At 40.0% G+C, this 23961-nt stretch overlaps 3 protein-coding genes across 3 annotated transcripts; all 3 read right to left on the bottom strand.

The window, feature by feature from the left end:
- Positions 1–76: 76 nt before the first annotated feature.
- LOC128439704 (uncharacterized) lies at positions 77–1533 on the bottom strand. The gene is made up of 3 exons (XM_053422097.1): positions 1253–1533; positions 870–1152; positions 77–730 (listed from the first exon to the last, which is right to left on the bottom strand). The coding sequence occupies exons 1-3, from the start codon at positions 1432–1434 to the stop codon at positions 77–79; spliced, it is 1119 nt and encodes a 372-aa protein (XP_053278072.1). The 5' UTR covers positions 1435–1533.
- Positions 1534–3658: 2125 nt separating this feature from the next.
- Positions 3659–7598, bottom strand: LOC128433382 (tetraspanin-3). Its single transcript, XM_053417781.1, has 7 exons — positions 7408–7598; positions 6461–6652; positions 6294–6368; positions 5845–5946; positions 5558–5710; positions 5318–5401; positions 3659–4761 (listed from the first exon to the last, which is right to left on the bottom strand). The coding sequence occupies exons 1-7, from the start codon at positions 7468–7470 to the stop codon at positions 4669–4671; spliced, it is 762 nt and encodes a 253-aa protein (XP_053273756.1). The 5' UTR covers positions 7471–7598; the 3' UTR covers positions 3659–4668.
- A 15268-nt stretch (positions 7599–22866) lies between these two features.
- Positions 22867–23754, bottom strand: nmbb (neuromedin Bb). Its single transcript, XM_053426003.1, has 3 exons — positions 23452–23754; positions 23018–23205; positions 22867–22920 (listed from the first exon to the last, which is right to left on the bottom strand). Exons 1-3 carry the CDS (start codon positions 23615–23617, stop codon positions 22867–22869), a joined length of 408 nt encoding a protein of 135 aa, XP_053281978.1. The 5' UTR covers positions 23618–23754.
- Positions 23755–23961: the final 207 nt, after the last annotated feature.

Below are 23961 nucleotides of genomic sequence, written 5' to 3'. Positions count from 1 at the left end.
TATCCATGAACAAAAAAGCAACAGCAAAAAGCCCAGTAAAAAGGGAGAACTAAAAAAAAGCACAAAATTCCTTTATCTAATCCCTGCGATCTTCAGGGTTAGGCCACAAGTTTTCATCCACACCGCATCTGATGTTATCCAAGGCGATACACCTTGGATAAAACCGCTTGGAATGCCTGATCCACCCTTGACAATCATCAACTGTGATGTCCCTGCAGCCAGCATCCATGGCTTCAAGGAGGGACAACTGGTCATGTGGCTGATGGTCATAGACTTTCCACCTCCATGTAGAAAAGAACTCCTCTATGGGGTTGAGGAAAGGTGAATAGGGTGGAAGAAATAGACGAATCAGTCTTGGGTGGACCTCAAACCATGCTGTAACTGCTTGTGAGTGATGGAAGGCCACGTTGTCCCAGGTGATAACGAAGGTCCTCCTGTTTTCACCCTCCTGATCCTGCTCTGGAACCAGGCGCTGGTGGAGATCATCGAGAAAAGCAAGGAGGCGCTCGGTGTTGTAAGGTCCAACCTGACATTTGTGGAGGAGTGATCCTGCATTTGAAATTGCCGCACACATAGTGATATTTGCCCCTCTCTGTCCAGGAACATCAACTGTGGCCCTTTTTCCAATGACATTTCTTCCACGTCGACGCCTTTTGGCCAGATTAAATCCTGCCTCATCCACGTATACGAATTCATGAGGGGCCTGGTTGGCCTCCAATTCCATAACTCTCTGAAACAAAATGTATGTAAATCATGCCATTATAGTACTATATACCATACAGTACTGTAACCTATTACTGAGTAGGTTACCTACTTGAAAAGTGCAAAGCTTATAGAACTGTACATTGAATTGAATATACACACTATACCTGGACATATTGTTGTCGTAGCACCTTGACTCGCTCACTGTTCCTCTCAAAGGGAACAGTGTAGAGCTGTTTCATCCGCACTCTGTGTTTGGACAATGTCCGCGTAATGGTTGCGAGGCTGATGCTATTGATATTGTGAAATATCTCTTGGTCCTCCAAAATTCTGCTTTGAATCTCATGCAGTTTAATTGCGTTATTTGCAACAACCATATCTACTATGGCAAGCTCTTGTTGATGATTAAGGAGCTTACCTCTTCCCCCAGAGGGAGGAAGACGTTGCATTCTTTTGAGGGACAAAAGAAAAATCAACATATGCATTACTGTATGGCCTCATTGACATGTCAAGTGAGAATAGAAACAATCCATGTAAAATGCAAACTTACCTGTTGGTTTGTTGAAAGATGCGTATAATTGACGCAACCGTTGACCGCCCCAAATTGGGCTGTACTCTTTCACCAGCCTCCCTTAGTGAAAGACCGTGGTTTATCACATGGTCAATGATAGTGGCACGAATTCCATCACTCACCACTGCCCTTGTAGCCCTTAGAATGCCACCACCACACATTCTTATACCTCTACCTTGCCCTCTCCTTAGGCCTGCTCTTCTCCCTGGACCTGCTCCTCTCACTACTCCTGCTCCTCTCACTACTCCTGCTCCTCTCACTTCTCCTGCTCCTCTCACTACTCCTGCTCCTCTCACTACTCCTGCTCCTCTCACTACTCCTGCTCCTCTCACTACTCCTGCTCCTCTCACTTCTCCTGCTCCTCTCACTACTCCTGCTCCTCTCACTACTCCTGCTCCTCTCACTACTACACCTCTCACTGCTCCTCTCACTGGGCCTGCTCTTCTCCCTGGGCCCCTTGCTCTAACTCTTCCTCGTCCAGACATCTTTTTCGGTTTCTGTTTCCAAAAACATCACTCCTCAAAGTCCTCCTTTTAGTAATGCCATTGATTCTAAGCCAGAGTGGAATCAGCTGTGGTTGACCCAATATACCCAACATACATCAGCTGTGTGTCAATTATTCAATTGTTTGTTTATTATCAGCTGAGATATATTGTTTTAGAACTGATATTACTGTATTACAGAAGCAGAGGTTTTTATACTGTATCTAAGGTTTGGAATATTGTGTTTGCAATTGTGGGATGTTGTGTGTTAACATTTGTAAATAATACAAAAACAATCCATAATTTTGTTTGGAGGTATAGCTTGTCTGTTAAGAAAATGTAAGCATTGTATAAATGTGTTCACTGACTGCATATTGTGTGAAAACAACATGAAATGTGTGAATGGTATGGCCACAAAGGACCGATGTTGTGCTCGTGTTTAGAGTTTTGAAAATGTGACTACTGTTTAGAAAAACGCTTGTTAGCGACTGAAAAAAACTGTAATCACAAGCTGCACAAACCAAGCAAGAGCAGCAGAGGAACCCAGCAGCCAGCAGGGGGCAGCCTCAGGACATCACATGGAAACAAGCAGCTGCAGACTGCTTGGAAATTAAGCAGCAAAGATCCAGGGATTTGTTTTTGTGGTAGATTCGTGCAGTAGTGAGGCCTCACCTTGTCTGTGCATGAAGTGGAAGTCAACCTGAGAAGCTAAACTTGAACGAGGACATCCAGAGGGGGACAGAGACAGCTCACCTTCAAAGTAAAAGTTTAAGAGGCCGGAGGTTTGATTTGATTTATAGCTAATGAGTGACCCTTTTGCTAGTTGATGGAACAATATGTAATTTATTTGATCACCGAATATAAACTAGAAGGTTTTGAATGAATTTTCAGAATTATTTTAAATTAAATGTGTCCCACACTGTGATTCTTGTAAGGCGTCAGAAGCCAAGGTTGGAAACTACTGGGTTATTCTCTAAAAATAGTTTTTTAAAGCATGTTAAATCATCCAGTATCTAAAATCCAAAAATATAAAAGTAACTTTGTTATTTGTGTGCAGTCCACTTCTGCAGGATGTGCGCAGTTCACTACTGCGCAGGATTTCTAATTTTCTGCAAATTTTGGTAAAAATTTGATCATGTTAAAGACCTCAAAAAGCCAATTCATTTGCCTGAAAAATCAAATAACAACAAGGGGCCATTGGTTTGCAAACAGTAGTCACACACAACCCATACACATCATAACAATACATAAAAAGAGCGTTAAACATCCATTAGTCCTTTGTTAAATATAAAATATATAACAATGTGTGTGTGCCATACACTAGAAGCACAGCTGGATTGAAAAGTCCGACTGCTGAGGGGACAGTGATCCTAAAGATGACAGAAATTGAAGCATGAAAACACATTACAATAATAAACAAGAAAAATTGATCCACGATCTCTGATTCGCAATCCACCGTCATATAGAATCATTAGTGTAATAATTGGTGCATCTGTCTCCCCACATGTGAACTACTTTGTTGTCAGTGATAAGTAAATAATTTCTCCTTCAAATGTCTTGGTTTATTGGATCAACCATCCACAACCCAGATATTCAGGTAATTATAGTTTACTATACTTTTTTTGGCACGTTTTCCAGATTTGATCGATCAGTTGTTCATCAAAAATGTTCTGTCAACCAAGTTATTGACTACTGTTGTAGCTCTTAGATATTACCTATATGAAATAAAATATATACTAAAACCAGGATTGCTCAACCCTGGAAAGTACCAACTATAAAATACAGTTTCTAAGCACTGAGCAGGCCCGAGCACATACATCTTGAAGCGTTGCGTGCGGTTTGCCTTTTGGCTGATAGGACAATGCACAGTGGAGTTAATTAAAGTTGCAATGAAACCATCACATTAAAATGTACGACTTTATTTGTCCCCTCTTCTCCCATCGATACACAATTTTTGTTTGCGTTTTTTTTTTCAGCACTCGCTAAACATTTGGGGGGTAAACTTAAACAGCTCAAAAATATTAAAACAGGGTACAAGTTCACAAAGATGTATAAAACGTAATTTTTCATTATAGCTAACAAACTTAACAGAAGGAATTTTCCAGCTGTGTTAAACTGAATCTGTACGTACACAAATGTTCAAGTAACACTGATAATAACTAAAATCACTGGAGGTTAAAAGTTGATTCACAATGTAAATATTAGGAATGTCTCACTAGTGAAGCTAGCTTCGGAGAATATCCACACCAAAACAGAATCATGTGCATCATTCACAGCCTGGATATTTGAGTATATGAAGAAGTCATTTTTACCAAACGTGGCTTTGAACGCAGACAAAATCTAATAAATCTAAAGAAAGATCAAAAAAAAAAAATCTACGGTAAAACATGTTCACAAAAGTCTGGTCAAGCCAAGGTATCAGGAATACACGACATGATCTTTTAAACACAAAACCTTGCATTTGAATAACTGTGGAATCTCTCCAGAGCTCCAGCCATAGTGCAAACAAGTACATTCCACGCTCCCAGTCGTAAATCACACTCATCATCCTCAGTGGGTAAGTGCCAAATTTCACGAAGCCATAATTAAAGGAATAGAAACAATTCAACATCAACATCACAAATGTAAATTAGCCATTCACAACTTTGGCTTTTGTAAGTGTTTCAGTATTTGTAAGGAGAAAAAAATAACATTTAAAGTAACAGTAACTTACAATGCATGTCAATAAATAACAGCTTTTTTCGCCTCGAGGCTCCCGCCCACCCAAACCACGTCCACCGTGTTCGCTACTTTATCATGAATTGTGCAAGGTGTGCTTGAGCTTATATAACTACAGCTGAAATCTACTGTGGACATGTCCGGTGACGCTCCTTTTTAGATTTTCTTGAGTGCTTCTCTGACTGGCCGCGACCTTCACGCGTAGTTGTTGGTTGTAACCAGCAGCTCATACGCCGGGTCGTGACTCCTCCTGCACAGCACCACGCAGGCACAGAGCATCCCCAGCATCTGCATTGACACGATACAGGAACGAAAGAGAAGCTGTTATTCAAGTCATTATTCCCTGAGGCAGCAGATAACATGAGTGTAATCACAGAAGAAGAACTTTTGTAACTACTGTGGTTTCCTGATCATCAGCGACCACAGCTGGGTCAAAGTTGCTGTCAGCTCAGTTTCCTGCTCACTGAGACGTCTGCAGCTTTAATTATGTTCCCAAAAGACGTTGTTTTGACTTGATTTTGTTGTCACAGTTCCACGTCACCATCGCTTCAAGAAAACGAATCCCTCATCGTACTTCCATCCATTGTCGTTTCTCGTGTGTAGTATTTTTTGTAGGTAAGAAACTAGCTGCACAGCAAACAATCTACTTCCTGTTTACACCAGCATGCACATATGCAGGGAAAATGAAGGGTCATGTGATATGCATTTCTGGTGAGTTAATTTGGATGGGTCTATTACTGATATGGAAATAAAATGCTTATGTGGAAGGAGATCGTTTTAGTATGGATGAAGCCTTAGGGTTAAGATAACTGTCAGATATTGTCATATTTAGTTAAAATCTTACCTGTATAGATGCAAAAGTTAATGCAGCCCATATGACGTACATCATGATCTCCTTCAACTTCTTCACGACAAGAGCTTCACAACCCTAAGACAGAAAATAAATGACCTTAAAAGAGCTTTCAGAAAACTGTACATCAGAGAATAATATCACCAGAGAATTTAAGTCTTTCTGAGCCACTGGTAAATATACTACAATTCTGTGGTTATAGCTGATTGACCCCTACATTGAGGAATTGTGTACCTCTTGGTAGAGATCTGATGGTCGCGTGAGAATACCAGTACAGTTGCTGATGCCGGGCTGACAGCAGCTGACTGGGACGCTGTTGTTCTTAGATTCTTTAAACCAGCGAGTGTTCCTCCAGTCAGAGTAGTTGTGGATGCCGCAGCAGTGAAGCTAACAGGAGAACAGAGAAGAAGGATGAGTGACAATCTTTATCAAGAATACAATCTGAAATGTGTCTCTCAGTCTTAAACATCCATCAAAACAATCAACAGGCATGAAAATAAGAAGACTTTTTTTGGACTCACCTGCTTCTGCACATAGTCAATAGCGCGGCTGGGAGCGTCGGTGCTGGTGCCGTTGTACTGGTTGTAAACCTTCTGGATGGAGTGATTCACCTGGTCTTCAACCTGGAACGAGCACACAGGTGCTGTTACTGTCCCGGCTCAGGGATTTGGACTGGGTACCAAACATCAGTCATTTAAAGTTGGCCACCAAAATGTTGGAGTACTATTGAGCATCTAAAACATACCTTGTAATTCAGTATAGCATGCAGCATGCCTGCACCAAGATCTCATAATGCTTGGGATTGGCTGTCTAATGAAATTTAACCCAGAAATCTTGTAGAGGCATGCAAGAGGGGCTAAGTTACACACTGAGATGAGGCTCATGTGATGTATTTTAAAGGCTGGACTAAAGTGTGAATCGCACAGAGATCAAACGTGTGGCTCTATTGGGCCAGTGAGGCAGTGTTTACCTTTGCCCTGTAGGTGTAGCCGAGCACCACCACCACACACTCTGTTACAAACACCAGCAGGAGAATTGCAGCGAACTGAAAAGACAACAAAGACACATTGTTCAGGGACCCAGGAGTCAGGTAAGTTAGAGGCAGTGCAAGTACAAGTGACAACAATCCACACTCACAGTGGCCAGACCACAGGAGCTCTCACGTATTGTTGCACAGCAGCCAATCAAGCCGATGATGAAGAGAAGAGTCCCCACGGCTATTATTATGATGGCCGGGATCAAAGTGTACACGTCTTCAAAGAAGTGGTCATAGTCGTCGTATGTGATAAACACATAGGCTCCGATGTAGCATAAGATTCCAGCTGCAGCCTGCACATTCAAAAACAGAGAAAAAAGTTAGAGGGTGACAGAGAGAAGGGCCTCCTCTTTTATTTATTTAGGTTTCATTTGATAAGGACTTGCTCTTTGCTCTATGAGTCACACATGACAATTACACTCAATTGTAAGTCTGTAATTATCAGTAGATTTCAATAATTACCTACATATATGTCACATTAATATTTCCTTTCAGTTTTAAGACTATAGGGTTAGGGGTTACAAACATGGATTATTATCATCAAGAAGAAGAAGAAGAAGAAGAAAAAGAAGAAGAAGAAGAAGAAGATATTTAGCATCATGTGAACAATAGCCATTTAGCCACAGTTAGGTGCATTGTGACCTGGGCCACTTGTTATCTCCACATACAGATAGATGGTGGTGAATTAGTTTAGATCAGTTTATCGTTGTTACAGATATGAATGTAGCTCAGCTGATACCATGTACTGACACATGTATATGTGCGGGTTGACTCAGCTGCAGCAGCTGCCGCATAACGTCATAGCTACAGGTAGTGGGCGGCAGACACACACTGCAGCCAGCTACACATATTAGTGTTCGAGTCCCTGATACTGATACAACGTTATAAACCCGGTGTCCGTGGATGTCCCACAGCAGCTGGTGTGTCCTACAATCCCCACACAGCGCAGCTCTGGCGCAGTTAGCTATCTAGCATTAGCATAGCTCTCCATCCCTGGCCCCAGTGCTGCTGCTGTTGCACATTGTTCCCACGTCTGTCGCTTTCTTACCCAGAATATGAGGTTGAGAAACACCAGGACGGTTTTCGACGACGTTATCCCACACTGTCCCATCGTGCCTGCAGCCTAACACTGGAAACCGAGACTGGGAATGTGACTATGTACAGAAACTGTTTTTACTGGTGCACCTGCTCTTCTGCTGCTGGGATAATAAAATGGCTTCGGCTGGTCCTGCCCCACTGTGCACGATCTCCTGGGCTCCACCAATCACATGGCCGCGATGGCAGGGTACATGCACGGATGACATCATCAAAACAAACAGGCTTATGGAGGATGATCCACTGATTAATTTACAATCATTTATTGTTGTGTTAATAAAAATAACGATTATTATCGTTATATTACTATTCAATTTATTAGATAGATAGATAGATAGATAGATAGATAGATAGATAGATAGATAGATAGACAGATAGATAGATAGATAGATAGATAGATAGATAGATAGATAGATAGATAGATAGATAGATAGATAGATAGATAAAGGGGCGGCTCCTGGTACAGGTGACATAGGGCGCAAAATGCCGAGAGGGCGGCACAAGAGACTGATTTATCATGACGTGACACATGCAATGGAAAACAATACATTAAGTCACACCAGGGGCGTCGTCAGCATCCTTAGGGGCTAAGCCCCCCCTTTCTTTCAATCCTAGAAACGCCCCTACACATGTGTATCATTACCAGAAAAAAACGAAAAAGTCTTTAGGTGCAATTGGAAAAACGACTTAATCGTTAAATCAACAATTTGAAAATAAAATCATTAAATACATCAAATATATATGATTGAATGAAAATCAAATGTATTTATAGTTAGACCACCACATCCATACTGTAATATAATTTATATAATTAATTTACAAATTGATTATATAAATTAAATCATTTTACATTGACTTCAGTGCCATGAACATGTCTTCTTATCTGATATTGACCTCAACCATAAATAAATTGAAATAGATGTGTATATATACAGCAAATATATAAATTATAATGACTTGTGTGTGTGTATGCGTCGGTGTGTGTATGCGTGTGTGTTTACGTGTATGTGTGTTTACGTGTATGTGTGTGTGCATGTGTGTGTGTGCGTGAGTGTGTGTGCGTGTCAGATGGGCGTGGTCAGTGTGATGGGTGGGCCCTCAGATGAGATGATAGTATCATTATTGTATTGTTGTCATAATTAATATATAGATTTGACCAAATGTAAAAAAGTTAAGAAACATTGTTTGTCTATGCTCTGCTGTGTTCGTATGAATACTAGCAAACTAAATGAATCACACTGATTTGTTTCACTTAATTGATCAATGAATCCTGTATCTATATTCAGAAAGACAGAGGGAGATGTTACTGTACTACTTATTTTTATTCAAAAAGTTTAACATATTTACAACACATCATTAGATCATTTCAAATATGTACAAAGGGGGACAGGGGAGGGGTTTGTTTTGAGGAGTAGAAAAAGGGTGAGGGCGGGGGCTTCTCCACCTCTTCTCTCTCCTCCAGCTCATCTCGGCCTCCTCCTTTCTGTAGCTCAGTCCCATAGTTGGAGTTTTCTCCTGCTGCAGTTTCGTCTCCTTTCGTCCCTGAAGCAAGCACCTTCTCGTTCTCCTTCTCCTTGTTGACCGCCACCTCACTGCTCCTTCTTGTCTCAGGTTCATGGTGCAGGCTCCTGGTGCAGACTTGCTTCCATAATTTTAGCTTTGGCCTGACAGTCAATGAGCTCAGCCAAGCAGTCAAGATAGGCCCTGAGGCGAGCGCGCCGTTTCTTGACCTCCTTCGTTATGACATCATCTTTGTCCTTCAGCTTGTTTTCCAGCTGCTCCACCTTCTCCTTCAGAGCCTGGATCTCATTCTCCTTCTCTGTCTCCGTCTCCATCTCCCTCTCGGTCTCAGTTTCAGTCTTAATCTCCTTCTCCTTCTCCTTCTCCTTCTCCTTCTCCTTCTCTTTCTCCTCCTCCTTCTCCTTCTCCACCGCCATCTTTATGACATCATCTCTGTCTTTAAGCTGGTTTTCCAGCCGCCACACCTCCTCCTTAAGAACCAAAATGTTCCTGTTGGCTCGGAGGATTTCGACATTGTAGATCGTCACAAGTTTCTCCTTCTCCTTCTCCTTCTCTTTCTCCTGCTCCTTCTCCTTCTCTTTCTCCTTCTCTTTCTCCTTCTCTTTCTCCTTCTCCTTCTCCTTCTCCTTCTCCTTCTCCTTTTCTTTCTCCTTCTCCTTCTCCTTCTCCTTCTCCTTCTCCTTCTCCTTTTCCTTTTCCTTCTCTTTCTCCTTCTCCTTCTCCTTCTCCTTCTCCTTCTCCTTCTCCTTCTCCTTCTCCTTCTCCACCTCTACCTCCATCTCACTGCTACAGCTTTTATCAGGCTGGGGTGGCTCCTGGTGCAGACTTGCTTCCATAAGCTTAACCTTGGCCTGACAGTCAGTGAGCTCAGCCAAGCAGTCAAGATAGGCCCTGAGGCGAGCGCGCCGTTTCTTGACCTCCTTCGCTATGATATCATCTTTGTCTTTCAGCTGGTTTTCCAGCTGCTCCATCTTCTCCTTCAGAGCCTGGATCTCCTTCTCCTTCTCCTTCTCCGTCTCCATCTCCGTCTCAGTCTCAATCTCCTTCTCCTTCTCCTTCTCTTTCTCCTTCTCCTTCTCAGTCTCCTTCTCCACCGCCATCTTTATGACATCATCTCTGTCTTGAAGCTGGTTTTCCAGCTGCCACACCTCATCCTTAAGAGCATTAATCTTCCTGTAGGCTGTGAGGAGTTCATCATTGAAGATCTTCAGAATATCTGGTTTCTCCATGGTTTACAGCAGAGAGCTGTTGGAACAGTTGATGCACTATTTTCAGAAGAAGTTTCCGTTCTTGTCTGGATCTTGAAGTCAAATGGCTTTTGTCTGCAGGTGACAGGATGAAATAGTGTGTAAGATTTAGGTGAATTTGATCTATCAAACATTCAATATAAAACAATTGACACAGATAGACACACACAGAGAGAAGGAGAGAGAGGGAGAGGGACAGACTGGCTGGTTTAAGCGAGAGATTGAGAGAGAGAGAGAGAGAGAGAGAGAGAGAGAGAGAGAGAGAGAGAGAGAGAGAGAGACTCCACCTCTGCTATGTGTGTGTATCTGGTTGCCATGGAAACTCAACTGAATGCACCTGTTCTCTCCTCATTGGGAAGAAAGAAAACTAAACTCTGAGTGCAGCACTCAAACAACTATAATTCAGAAACTATAAGTCCTATCTGTGAAATAAAGACATTGTGCTAATTCCAAGACTTTGCCGGACACACAGATATATTTGAAATTTGTGAGAGTAAAAAAATGGGACCGTGTGAGCAAGTTATGCAAGTTGATGCTCCTTCCAGAAAAGTTTTCTCTGAAATAACATTAGACCCAATGGAGAGAGATTGTTTTTTTCCTTAAAGGAGCTACACACCTCATGTGATGTGCTCCTAGCATTAACTTAAGCTTCCGTCAACTTGTCCTTCAACACATTCAAACTCAACATTAACCAAAAAATCACCAGTACATTTTTTTTTTTAAATAAAACTTCCCTCATCAATCACCATGGCACCATGCCCCTTTGATTTGAATTTGAATCTGAATTTGATTGGCAGTGATGGAAGCTGTTGTTTTTTTACCTTGTCTTAAATACTAAAGTTAAACACCAAGGTTAATCTTCCCAATGTTACAAAACACATCGTTTGGTAGAACAAGCTGTGAAATGGGAAAATGTCCTGGTGCTACAGGTGTTTTGTCCACAATGCCTCACTCTGCCTGGCCTCGGCGAATTAAAGCTACTTAGCATTACGTTAACACATATCATTCATTAAGATAAGCAGCAGAAAACACAAAAGAAGCCAGCAACAATATTTTCACATTTGTCATAAAAGCAACAGAAAACAGCACATTATCAACATGTAACAGCAGAAGCTTCATATTATACAGTGGTTTAATTTCAAACTTGAATAATGAGCCTGAATTGTATTGGCATCAGAGGAGGTATTGAGAGAGTGTCCCTGTCAATCAAAAATAATCTTCTATTTCAAATCTTAGCATCTGGTTGCTATGGTGATAGAACCACCTACTGATGAGGAAGTTTTGCCATCATTTATTTCGGTAAATAAAAACAGGACGTTTCATTTTGGTGGACTTTTAATTGCGTCATTCTTGCAGCATCTGATCTTTAATTTTTGAATGGCTCCTGTCTTATCACCTTCTTGTCTTTGTATTAATATATATATATATATATATATATATATATATTATATATATTATATATTTATATATATATACAATATATACTTACATATATGTTTATATACATACACATATGCATGTATACATACATACACATACACATTGTGTGATGGTAGAAAATGTATTTTGTTTCATTTCATTCTCTATTGTTAATTTCGTCGTGTAACTCTTAGCCGCAGTATTTCATCACAAACGAACATGTGAACATTATACAACCCAGGATATTTCCAAACAAAATTAGGACTTAAATAGTTTAAATTTATTTTACCAAGAGGTTCATGTCCCACTGTATGGAGAACATTTAAGAAAAGACGATTTTCTACAACCACAAATTCCATTGCACATGGGTTTTGCAGCAGAAAATACCTTCATAGGTGTCTATGGATGAGAGTAATACAGCTCAGAGCTCAAACAAAACCTAAAGAATCACGGAGACGGATGACCAATTACAATACATATCACTAACTGGATATGAAATGACTTCTACAAGAGGATATGAGATTTTGATCATTTTGCGCAGCCCTAGTTTTCATTGAAATGCTTGTTCTCTCACATGAAAATACTTTGTTCTTTAAAATGCACAACAATGTTTGTCAGTAGGACTTCCTGATATCTTCCTCAACGATGAATGGACACACATTCTGTTCATCCACCGACTGACCTACCTTACACATGGCATGAGAGTATAATTTTGAAGGTCAGAAGCGAGGGAGGGGGCAACTCTAGGAGAGAGGTTGATAGAGAGAAAAAGAAAAGGGGAGAGAAGATGAGAGAAGCAACAGAAACAGTCTGAGATTGAGGGTTTTCAGACGTATCCTGGTTTGACGATTGGTCAATCTGTAATGGACATAACTTAAATAGCCACATATCTTGACAAAATGTCAGAAACAACACAAAAACAGTGATGTGTTTGGCATAGTCAGAAAGTTTGGACAACCAATCAGGGATGAGTAAAGTCATTTGAAAGCAATCCATCGATGTGTCTGCCATTGTTACCTCTGCCGAGGTCAGAGGTCATGTTTTCCCCCCTGTCTGTTAGTTTGTAAGGAAAATAACACAAGAACAACCCAACAGATTTGCAGGGAACTTGGTGTAACAATTTGGTTTTAGTCAGAGAAGAAGCCATTATATTTGGATCTGTAACATTTTGAGATTCTACGTTTTTCAACACTTTCACCATTTTCCAAGGGAGCAATCTTGAAGAAAAAAGATCTGGCACATTTATGGAACTAATATCTATGAGTGAGTGTAGCAGCTTGATTGAATTTAAGGGGACTGATGGGCCTTGGCGGAGGTGCGCTCCACCGAATGCCCTTCTAGTTTCAACTGTAAATCTCCGCTCTTTGAAACTTGTGCTCTCACTTAATGTGATTTGCCTTCAGCTGTACTCTAATCTCCATACTTGCTCGACTGTAGTCTCTAAAATCACCTGTGCCTACACTTCACTAACAATTATACATTTAGGAAACACCCTTCTCATGTGATAATCTGTCAAACCCAGTCAACATGAATTTCTCCAGTAGGGGTCAGATTGCCTATTTAACTTCTACATGAACAACATAAAACCAACAATGTATCTAATATTAGCATGCTTTTGTTTGCTGCTCGGCAACAGCTGTGTCCTGCTCACTGTTGTTAAAGCAGGACAATGGCTTCACCTCTCACAGTGATGACATAGGATTTATAATATTAGCATTGAGTAATAAAAGGGTGTAAAATATGATGACTTGCTCTTATAATAACCTTGCTGGTGCAAGGACACTAATACTTTTAAAGGTAATGGTAGATGACTCTCTGATTGGTTTATTGCATGTTATGCCTAAAACACACCTCTGAATAGTGAAGAGACAACACGAATCTTGCGTCGAGTGCAGCAACATTTTGTAATAAATCAAGTACTACAGTGAGAGTTGTGTCTGTTTTTGGATTCAATGTTTGGCAAAAAAATGTATGACTGATGAAGATATTCTATTGATAATTAATATACATTCTTTTTGACAGTTTTACATTTTGAGATTGACCTGTCCGGGGTGTACCCTCTCACCTAATGTCAGCTAGGGTTCGCTCCAGGGAGCCTCAAAGGGGTTTTCAACATTTTATTGTTGCTAAACACAGTCAGTCATGAAGCCAAAATAAGCTTAAATGAATAAACACATAAAAAAAAAATCTTCTGACAGTTTTCTGATCAATTAGAAATAGTATAAAACATGTTTTTACCCATGATAGGGAGGAGTGACAGAGGCTGTTTTGAGGAAAATAAGAGCCTCTATGTGTCTCTGCATTAGTCAGTTTGAGAATACACAACCTCTGTACTCATCTGATTCGTCCTGTGCAAAGCAGAAACCTGATGCCGGGCTGCAGTGGCTGCAGTTGTAGCGGCTGCTCACCTGACACTCCAAGCGAGACCAGCCGGGCATTTAGCAAAACCTCAGTCCGGTTCTCCCGACACTCGGCTTGGCACCAGTACCTGTCGGCCTCCTCCCGTGTTACCGCGGTGATGAAGTAGCTGTCACCAGAGACCAGATGTCTCGGGGGGAGCCCTGTGTGGTTTGGACCTGAACCACCGGTAGCTCTTCACAAAAGCAGAGAGGGACTCCACTGTGCACTGCAGGAGCACGCTCTCACCCAGGTAGATGTTTGGCCCCGGAGGCTTGACAGAGACACTGGCCTCCAGAGATCCTGCAGGAATAGGGGAGGCTACATTATGGACTTTGTCATGCCGGTGTCAACTACTAGTACTGTATCTGTGTGTCAGACAGGTGGACCCTGATTCATCATCTCTGCCAGTACCTTTAAATGCAGCAACATGGAGAACTACACCTGAAACACAGTGAAATTATTTTACACAAACACAACTCATATCATCACTATTGGTGTTTTTATATTGTTGTTTGTACAGTGCACCAACAACACCAAGTCAATTTCCTGTATGTGGAAATATACATGGCAATAAAAATAATTCTGATTCTGATTCTGATTTTGATAGGAATTATATTTATTCATGTCTTTGTACAAGAAACTGTTGGGATCGAGTTCTACTGATAAGGAAGAAGAAACCTGATAATCTTTGTCTGGAATATATTGCATTCAGAAGTGTAGAGGAATAAAATCAATAAATATATCTGTATTAATTTTATTTATATATAAATATTTATAACTATATGTTATTGAGTATGTGAAGCAATGCAGCCACAAATTTCTCTTCACTTACTTCTGCTTTTTCTTATTATTTTTTCTGGCTTACTGATCATCCTCGGGCTCTGCAGCGGTCGACTGTCTCCAGGTAATTAAAAAGGTATTTAGGCATATTTCACTGCCAGTCTGCCATGATTGTTCACCAGCAACAGCAATGCACTAAAATGTCTCTAATGCCCATAGAGGTCTAACTTCTTTTACTATTTTGTAAGTTTGTTCAAATTCATAAACTGTGAGCAGGTTTATGCTCAAGCATACAGTGTATCAACTACAGAGGAAGACAACAATCTGCAGAGAACGACATGCTTTCAAAAGTCCTTTGAAAAACCATTGGTTTCTATGAGGTATTATTGTTAAAATCCCATCACGCACCCAGAACCGGTCGGCAGTGTGTCACAGGGCCGACATACAGAGACAAACAACACTCTTCACACTTAAATCTTTACAAACAATTTAAATTGGAGGATTTTTCAATTTTCATGTTTAGCTGAAAATACTCACTCAAGCACACTAATGCAGATCAATTATTTATTAATCAAATTTGTTTCCTCAAACATCTTAACGTTGACATCTACCGACAGTGAAGATGATGCAGATGAGTCCAAAGGGCTCACTCACTCTTCAAAACAAGATCCTGCGAAAAAAGACTATTATCTGAAATCAATACATTTTCTCTGAAGACTAAATGGGCAGTTTTCCTGTCAGTAATAATAAAAACTCGCTGTTGGTTCAACTACATTTTGAATTAAAAGTCTTTAAATTAATATTGTTTAAAACAGTTTGATGAGTTAGACATCATTTGTTATCACACATCACATCACCAATAAAGGTGTGAATATTTGAAATCAGATGGATGCTTCTTTCCTCCTCATTATCCCAAAATATTGCAACGAACGTTACATAGTGTGAATGCTATGAAGTGCAACATTTAAACTGGCATATAAATATGGATATTTAGGGCCCGAGCACTGACAGTGAGAGGGCCTATTGAAATTGTAATGATTATTATTATTATTTTTATTATTATTATTCAGGCAAATTAATTGGCTTTTTGAGGGCTTTAACACGCTCAAATTCTTACCAAAATTTGCAGAAAGTTAGAAAGTGGTGAAAAGTTACGTATTCTGGAGGAATTGTCAATGGGCGTCGCAAAATGGCTCAATGGTGCCCCCCGAGACCCCCGGAACGTGTTCACATTGACCGATCTTCATAAAAATCAACACACAGGTGCAGGGGCGTCGTTAGGCGTCCCTGCTGAAGCCCCCCTAAAATGTTCTTCAGCCCCCCCAAATAATTATTGTGATTTTATTTTTTTTTAATTTATTTTTTTAATTAAACTATTGTTTTACACATGGACAAGTTATTGGAGGCTAAGCCCCCCCTTTCTTTCAATCCTAGAAACGCCCCTGAGTCACACCATCGTCCTCTAACCCCGTGGACGCACCCGGAGGTAGAAGAGCCACGACAAGCGGTCCTCCTCCTTTCCTCGCTCATGCTGAATTCTTGGGCTGTTCGCACCGGCAGCGTAGTCACACACACAAGCACATCATCTCCTGTGGGGGGGTGGCGGCTACAGGCTTGCGTAGGTCAGTCACCTGTGAAGACAAGCATCATTTACCCCTGAAACAGCATGGAGAAATGATGATGATGATGAAAAATTAAATATAAAAAAAATTAATATAAAATGTAATATCATTGTTTTTTATTTTTATTTTTAATTAAATTTAATAAAAAATCAATTAAATTAAATAAAAAAATAAATAAAAAACTGCGCGCGCACATCCTGCGCAGAAGCCCATTGCACACATCCTGCGCAGAAGCCCATTGTGCAGGAATTGCGCGCGCAGTTTTTTTTTTTTTCTTTTTTTTTATAATTTCTTTTCTGTTTTTAATTATTATTATTTAATTCATTTAAATTTACATAGTACAAGTTATTTTGCAATTAATAGGAGAAATCCTGCCAATTTTAAGAGTTCGGTATATTGACAACTTTAAGATGGGAAAGAGTGAGATTCAAACCCGGGTCCTTCTTGTTGGCGAACCAAAGCTTTACCGACTAGGCCACACCGCCTGCTTATTGCCATGAAGAGCTAAGCACAGTAATAACATGACCAAATTATCGCGTTAGTGTTCGTGTCATTCTCTGCTGCTTTTGATACACACTTCAGAGAAAATATTTTCTACTTTGACAGCCTTATTTAAAAGTTACTTTTATATTTTTGGATTTTAGATACTGGATGATTTAACATGCTTTAAAAACCTATTGTTAGAGAATAACCCAGTACCTTGTCTTCGGAAGCCTTACAAGAATCTCAGACTGCTGCTGCTGTTCCATGTGATGTCCTGAGGCTGTCCCCTGCTGGCTGCTGGGTTCCTCTGCTGCTCCTGCTTGGTTTGTGCAGCTTGTGATTTACAAAAGTTGTCCATAAAAGAAAATCTTTAATATCCTTCAAGGATAATTTGATGTACAACCAGCAATCAGTGCATGACAAAAATAAACCAATGTATACAATGTAAATAAAAACCCTATAGACTAAGTAACAGGGGGAAATTAGCTTTTAATAAATGAATTGATAAGTCAACCAACAGAAAATTACCCGTCAACTATTTAGATATTCTCGAAAACTTCTTCTACTTTTAATTTCCTGTTGTGATTCTAATAATTTCTAATATTCGTGACATTTCCTTGATAAATGTGTGGAGGTTTTATTACCTCTGCTAAGGAGGTCACCTCTGATTTGTCAGTCAACAGGTTTATGTTATAAACTACTGGACCAATAACCACACAACTTGGTAGAAGGAAGCTGCATGGATCAGAGATTAACCTATACAGCTCTGTTGAGCTCTCAAAAAACATCCCCCCCCCCCCTTATAGGGTTTGTAGTGCGGAGCTAATGAGGTGTTTTATAAAGATGTGATCGAAAATGTCAGACCAAGTGAATCCACTTTATTTCAGCATTAACAGAAAAAAAAGAAGGGAGTTTCATTTCACTTCACAACAGTTCCTCATAGCAGCATGAGAAGTACAAAAACCTACTCATTTTGGCAGCATTATAGGGACATTTGCTGATGTCACCAGCCGTGGCTCCGTGGACAGGCAAGCCAGCATCTAAAACATCCTCCTCGATGGCTCCCTGTGTGAACAGTCAGGCGGCGGCTTGCACAGAATTTGCGCTTCCGCCTCAGGTGTGTCCCTGACGTGCACGCTGCGGTGATAGACTGCGGTTAGAGTCAAAGATGAATCAAAAAAAGATTAAATTGTCAGGTGCACAATTCAGAAAGCACCATAAAGTAGAGGAGGAGAAGAAAGAACAACATAGAGGTAAGAATCAACCCGATTGTGGACGTCATTAATGTTTATTTGTGTGGACATGACATGATATGCTATCAGTATAAGACTCTTTTTATATTTTTTATTATATATTTGTATTATTTTTTATAGCCTACAAATTTGTCTGCCTGTGTGTGCATCTGTATGCAGTCCAAAAGTTATTGGGGATGCATGACAGTTTGCGTGTGTATGTTGGGGGGCGCCAATTTGAAATCTTGCCTAGGGCACCAACATTGCCAGGGCCGGCCCTGGATAGATAGATAGATAGATAGATAGATAGATAGATAGATAGATAGATAGATAGATAGATAGATAGATAGATAGATAGATAGATAGATAGATTGATAGATGGATAGATAGACAGCTGAGAATTATAACATTGAGTTCATTATTAACCAAATGATTCTGTTCAGTAAATGCAGAATAGCAAACAATGCCCCTAATTTTACAGAATTTTGATATGAATTTAAAGAATGTATCATATATATAAATAATTTTTTTTTTCAAGTCTTTATTTATCTGCATGTCTGTTTATTGTTCTGTATTGTATTTTTGTCTATCAAGTGCATATCTGCAATATTAATACAGATACAATAGTGTAAACGCTGTTGTAAAAGGAGGGATGTTTGAGCACTGATCCCTTAAACTGGGTTAATATTTACACAATGCATTCAATGTTCATTTGAATCTTCTCATTTCAGCCCCACTACTTTACTCTTTTTTTCTCTTCGTATATCCCTCTACACAACAAGGAGGATATTCAGCTTCATACCACGACGGCCACACATTTGGATGTACGCGTGCAGTTAGAAGAGTTTGATAAAAAGCAAAAAGGACAGTATTTTAAGTATATTTGTATTTGTACAATAGTCAAGCTTATCCAGGCATTAGTAATTATTTCTCATGAATTAATGTATCCAGACCTACAGCAGCTCAGGTGTGATGGAGGCTGACGCTTCTCTTTTCAACACTTTGTATTTCTCATGGGCCTGTTCAGCCTGTTAGTGTAGTAAGGGTCTCACTGCCAGAGGGTGGCAGTGTATGATTGTTAGTTTAAAACTGGGGTGTGTGGGAGGAGAGTGCATCAAGCGCAAGTAGTTGGTTAGAACACACAACTATATGACACCAGCCATGCTGACGATGTACACTTTTCAGATGTTCAGTCCCACAAGGCTTTTTTAAATACAATATTGTCCCGGGCCTGAATTATTAATAATAATAAACACACTGCACCCACACAGTGCCTGATCAAAAATGAAAGAATGTAAGAGACACATATTATATTCCCGAGTCTGTTTCTACTCAAAACCTATTAGACCCATGCACCTCGTATGAGGGCAAGATAGATTATTCAATAGAAAGTTAGCCCCTTTGAAGCACTCAATCAATAATGACTAGGAGCTGTGCCCAAAGCCTTGCTCGGTTTTATTGAGTTACAGCATGCCACATTTGTCTCTGTCAGCTTTGTAGTGTTCAAACTGAACAAAAGCGCAACTTTCACACTCAAGCAGAAGCTGAGGCTGCTTCTGTTGACACAACATACATCCACTATGTGAATTATGCATCAAGCGGCCCTCAGGGCTTCAATTTGAGTCATTTTTAAACCAGGACAAGAATCAAACTGATAGGTGGGAAGGCAAAGAAAAATACCAAAGGTTACATGTTGCATGTGAGTTCTGACCAGGACAAATTGCCTTGTAATGAATACGTCTGTTGCTGTGTTCAAGTTTTTGCATAAGCTCAGGCAATCACACATATACTTACTGATGAAGCAAAATAAAAAGCAGTTCATTTATTTTCAGGCTGGTGAGATTTTCCCTGAGATTTGGGCAATGCGGTACATGTTTTATGTAGTTACAACAATGTTGATATGGTAAGAAAAGAGGAAAACAGTAGAAGACGTCACATTCAACCTCTTAACGATGAGGACATCTTTAATTACTGATAACTGTTTAGATTATTTCTTTGATTGGCTTAGCAATTCGATGTAAAAGATTCCATAAATTGAATAAACCGTATAAAATATTAAGTTTTACTGTCTTTCGTTTGTAAAAGCCATATAATATGACCCTACTAAACATAACATAGCAGTGTTAACGCCACATTAGCTTTTAATTTGAATTATTTTGATCATATCACCAGAGAGAGAGTTTAGTGTCCCCTTGACACGCTGTACATTAAATATGAAAATTCTGGGTTGTCCCATACTTGGTGATTGTAATATATAATTCAATGTAAAATTAATACTCAGAATATTAGAGGCTCCTTTCTGATATTAATATACACAACCCAGTTGCTTCCGAGTCTTCTCTTAATCATGTTTAGCTCCATACCCTCCCATCTCAGTGATAGAGATTTATTCAGGGTGAGTTAATAAATTATGATAAAGGATTTTAATGAAATCATATCTGTGCAGGAAGAAGAATTTCTCCTCCTGGAATTTCGATTTTAAGACGTTTCTTTCTTTTACTAAGCCTCTGCTCCTGTGAATTTAGAGTTGCTCATTTGTGTATAGGTTGACATAAAGGGAGATTATTAGAACAAATCTGAGAAAGAACATAAAGGAATAAAGCACTAATATGAGCAATAGAGCAAATGCAGAGAAAACAGCCCAGAGATGTCAGATTGGATCTCCCAGGAGGGAGGAAGCAAACATGGGAGATGCGTGCCTGCTCAAATTGTGTGGAGACGTCGCCTTCCTAAGGCATGTTGGGATCTGCACTTTGAAATCATGAGGGGGCAGTTAAATCCACTCAGTCACACACGCACATATATACATGCACGTTAATTGATTATTAATGTTTCAACACGCTGAACTGCACTGTGCAACAGATGAACATGTTAATTATGGAGATGTTTAATTTACATTTTTAAAAGACAGTGTTTGTGGCTGATGATGAAAATTCACTCCGCGTTCAACTGGCACGTCTCATGTATCTGACTGTGTGACAGAAGAAATAAAATACTGTGGCTGATCCCAGACTTTACAATACAATGTCAATCTAATAGCTCTAACAAAGTGTTTACTAACAAATAATTGTTTGTACTCTTTTCCAAAAAGATGTTTTTTAACTTTCCCATCAGAGGTCGGGATGCAAGTTTCCAGTGCTTTTCTATAGCGACTTATTTTTCCTTTATCCTATTGAGGAGGCTTGTTTGTGAAACTGCACCAGCCTACTCTCTTACTTATTTACAATGTTGTGCACCTGAAAGTTTCTTTCTCTCCAGGCTGTTGTTTGTCAAAAATGACATTTGGTTAAAATGTTATGGAGGAGTCAAAATCAACTTCTTGTGTGAAAAACTCACAGAAAAGACAAACGATTATTGGTTCATTGGAAATATTCGCGTCTTTTAGCTTCAAATTTTTACGTTTATTTGGAGAGCCTTCACCAGAAATTCCTCCATCCTTATACAGTGGTGTGGAGTTATCTTCTCAGATGGATTCAATGACCACAATCGTTACATTAGGAGTGGAAACAATATTACAAACATCCTATTGTAACACAAAAGTACATCCTCCAAAATGACCACACAATTCAATATTTTTCCAAAGCAGTTTCAACATAAGTTGAACATAACCTTCATGGATTTATGACAGGACTATTGTGTCAGGCTGCTTTAAAGTGACAACTGATACAACTGTCTTCTTTGTTTTATTATTCTTGTCACTGGGCCAAAATTATGAAGTTAGGCAAATGTTAACACTACACCACACGCACCTCTCACCTGAATAGATGAAGTACTGCCTTGGCACACACCACTCACCGCTCCCACCTTCTCCAACTTAAAAATGACACGACGCAGCAGACAAGGTTCTGTGGGAGCAGAAGTGAAAATAGCTGTGTAGCCTACCGACTCAATAGATTGGCCCGGGGCGATGTAACTGCATGAGGCTTCTCACTTCACCACTATATCGATCGAGAGAACAGGTCATCCCTTCATGTGAAGGACAAGCACAGTAGAAAAGATAATATCGATTTCATGTCCAAATGTTCAGACAGTGTGATTTATATAAGCTGCCCATGTGTGTGTTTATATAAGTGTTACTTTGGAAATGTTTTTTTTTTATCAGCCAAACAATCAGGCTGAGTTATCAGTTGATTGTCAGTGGGAGACCTATAACTAATGGCTGTAAAACTCGTGTGGAGAAAACAGAGGGGGTGACTCAATGTTAAGCTTAACGGTGAACTAGTTGACATATCTTTGAGGGGCCAGAATTAAATTCAAGGAGCCATCTATCTTATTTAAAGGGCGGCTGGGCAGTGGCATTTTCTAGTATTTGTCTTCTGCATTCTCCATTGTCCTGCATGAATATTTTCTAGATCATTAGAATAATCCAGGAGTCAATGAAATTATGAATGTTTCCTTGACGCAAGCAAGTTAACAGTTATCTATAATGCATCACAGATCAAAGTCACAGCAGTTCAAATAATACGTTTATTCAATATAAATATTCTTAAACGATGAAACAATGTGAAATTTCATCTTCAAAATCAAGTGAAAATAAATGACATTTACTTGTATTGCAAATGAGAATGAGCTGCAGAAGTAGAAGTGATATAGATACAGTGAGTTACAATCATGATGAGCAGGAGACTGTATATTCTGTTGTCTGATGGATTTATTTTAACAGTGGAGCTCAGGGTATTCATGCGTGCCACACTTTTCTTCTCCTGTATCACTTTCTGCTTTGGATGTAGCTTTCTAAAATCTTCATCAACAAGTCCGCCTCCTGAAAAGGAAACATCAAGTTACACAGGATCGTCACTTCAGTCAGTTTTACCGTGATGGTTTGTCTTTAAAAGTTTAGACATCAGTGACACACTCGCCTGGTTTTTCGAGCGGCTCTCCTGCGTGTCCACCTGCGTTTGTAACGCCACCCGCAGAAACTGTTGGAAAAGCTCCTCGATCGCGCTCTGCTCCCCCGGGAAGGAGACTTCCAGCGCATCCTGCCCCTGCCCCTCCGCTGAAGGCATCAGGGGGGCATCCATCACACTCTTCTTCCCCATGAAGTGTCCTGCCAAGTCAGAGAAAACGCTCATTAGAAGTGGCTTTGAATTCTGTGAGGAGTGAGGGAGGAAGGAAAACACCTTTTAGTGACCTGGCACATGCATCAACACATTAAGGTCACATTACAATGAATGTAGCATGACACTGTAAACATGAATTCCCTGTAGCCTATATGCAGAGAACATATAAGATGCATCCAAGACAAATAAAACAGTGTTGTCCACAGTGAGTTAGATTGTGGGATGGATCTTACCTGTAGCCCAAAGATTGCCTCTTGGATTCACTTTAATTTTTGCAACTTTATTCCTGAGCTCAGTCAGGTCGAAACTGACTGCATCCGTAAAAGACATGAAGGAAAATAAGACAAGATACGTAAACAAGCCACACTGGCAAACGTTATTCAGAGTGAAGCCCCTCATCTCAGCGCGTAAAGTGGCAAACTGATCCTTCTCCGAGAGTCTCCTCCTGTCGGTTGTGGATTGCTCAGTCGCATCATGCTTTTATACGTGGTATCCTGGCCGGGGTGGGCTCTCGTTACGTTGCGTGTCAATTTTATTCAGCCTGCAGCAAAAAAAAAGAAGAAGAAATGCTGTCAGTCGACGCGTTGTCAAGTTTCGTGAGAGCGTGTCTCTGACCGTGCGTCTTTTACGCACCGCACAATTCAGCTCCAGCTTCTAAGAAGATGGACAGATGGGGAAGTTTGCTCAAAAGACTCCACACTACGATTATAATCATCAATACACTTCAGCAATTGTTTTATTTA

The sequence above is a fragment of the Pleuronectes platessa genome, chromosome 1 (genome assembly GCF_947347685.1).
Source record: "Pleuronectes platessa chromosome 1, fPlePla1.1, whole genome shotgun sequence".
In the NCBI taxonomy this organism is placed as follows: Eukaryota; Metazoa; Chordata; class Actinopteri; order Pleuronectiformes; family Pleuronectidae; genus Pleuronectes; species Pleuronectes platessa.
Note: the sequence above shows the minus strand (reverse complement) of the source record. Positions and strands in the feature narration are given on the sequence as shown.

Coding starts and splice junctions, on each gene's coding strand:
- LOC128433382 (XM_053417781.1), bottom strand. CDS start 7,470: ATGGGACAGTGTGGGATAACGTCGTCGAAAACCGTCCTGGTGTTTCTC. Junction 5,402..5,557: donor CATCAGATCTCTACCAAGAG/GTACACAATTCC, acceptor TTTCTGTCTTAG/GGTTGTGAAGCTCTTGTCGT. Junction 4,762..5,317: donor TAACTTTTGCATCTATACAG/GTAAGATTTTAA, acceptor GTGTCAATGCAG/ATGCTGGGGATGCTCTGTGC.
- nmbb (XM_053426003.1), bottom strand. CDS start 23,617: ATGAGGGGCTTCACTCTGAATAACGTTTGCCAGTGTGGCTTGTTTACG. Junction 23,206..23,451: donor AGGCAATCTTTGGGCTACAG/GTAAGATCCATC, acceptor CTGACTTGGCAG/GACACTTCATGGGGAAGAAG. Junction 22,921..23,017: donor AGAGCCGCTCGAAAAACCAG/GCGAGTGTGTCA, acceptor TTTCCTTTTCAG/GAGGCGGACTTGTTGATGAA.
- LOC128439704 (XM_053422097.1), bottom strand. CDS start 1,434: ATGTGTGGTGGTGGCATTCTAAGGGCTACAAGGGCAGTGGTGAGTGAT. Junction 1,153..1,252: donor ATCTTTCAACAAACCAACAG/GTAAGTTTGCAT, acceptor GTCCCTCAAAAG/AATGCAACGTCTTCCTCCCT. Junction 731..869: donor TACGACAACAATATGTCCAG/GTATAGTGTGTA, acceptor ATTTTGTTTCAG/AGAGTTATGGAATTGGAGGC.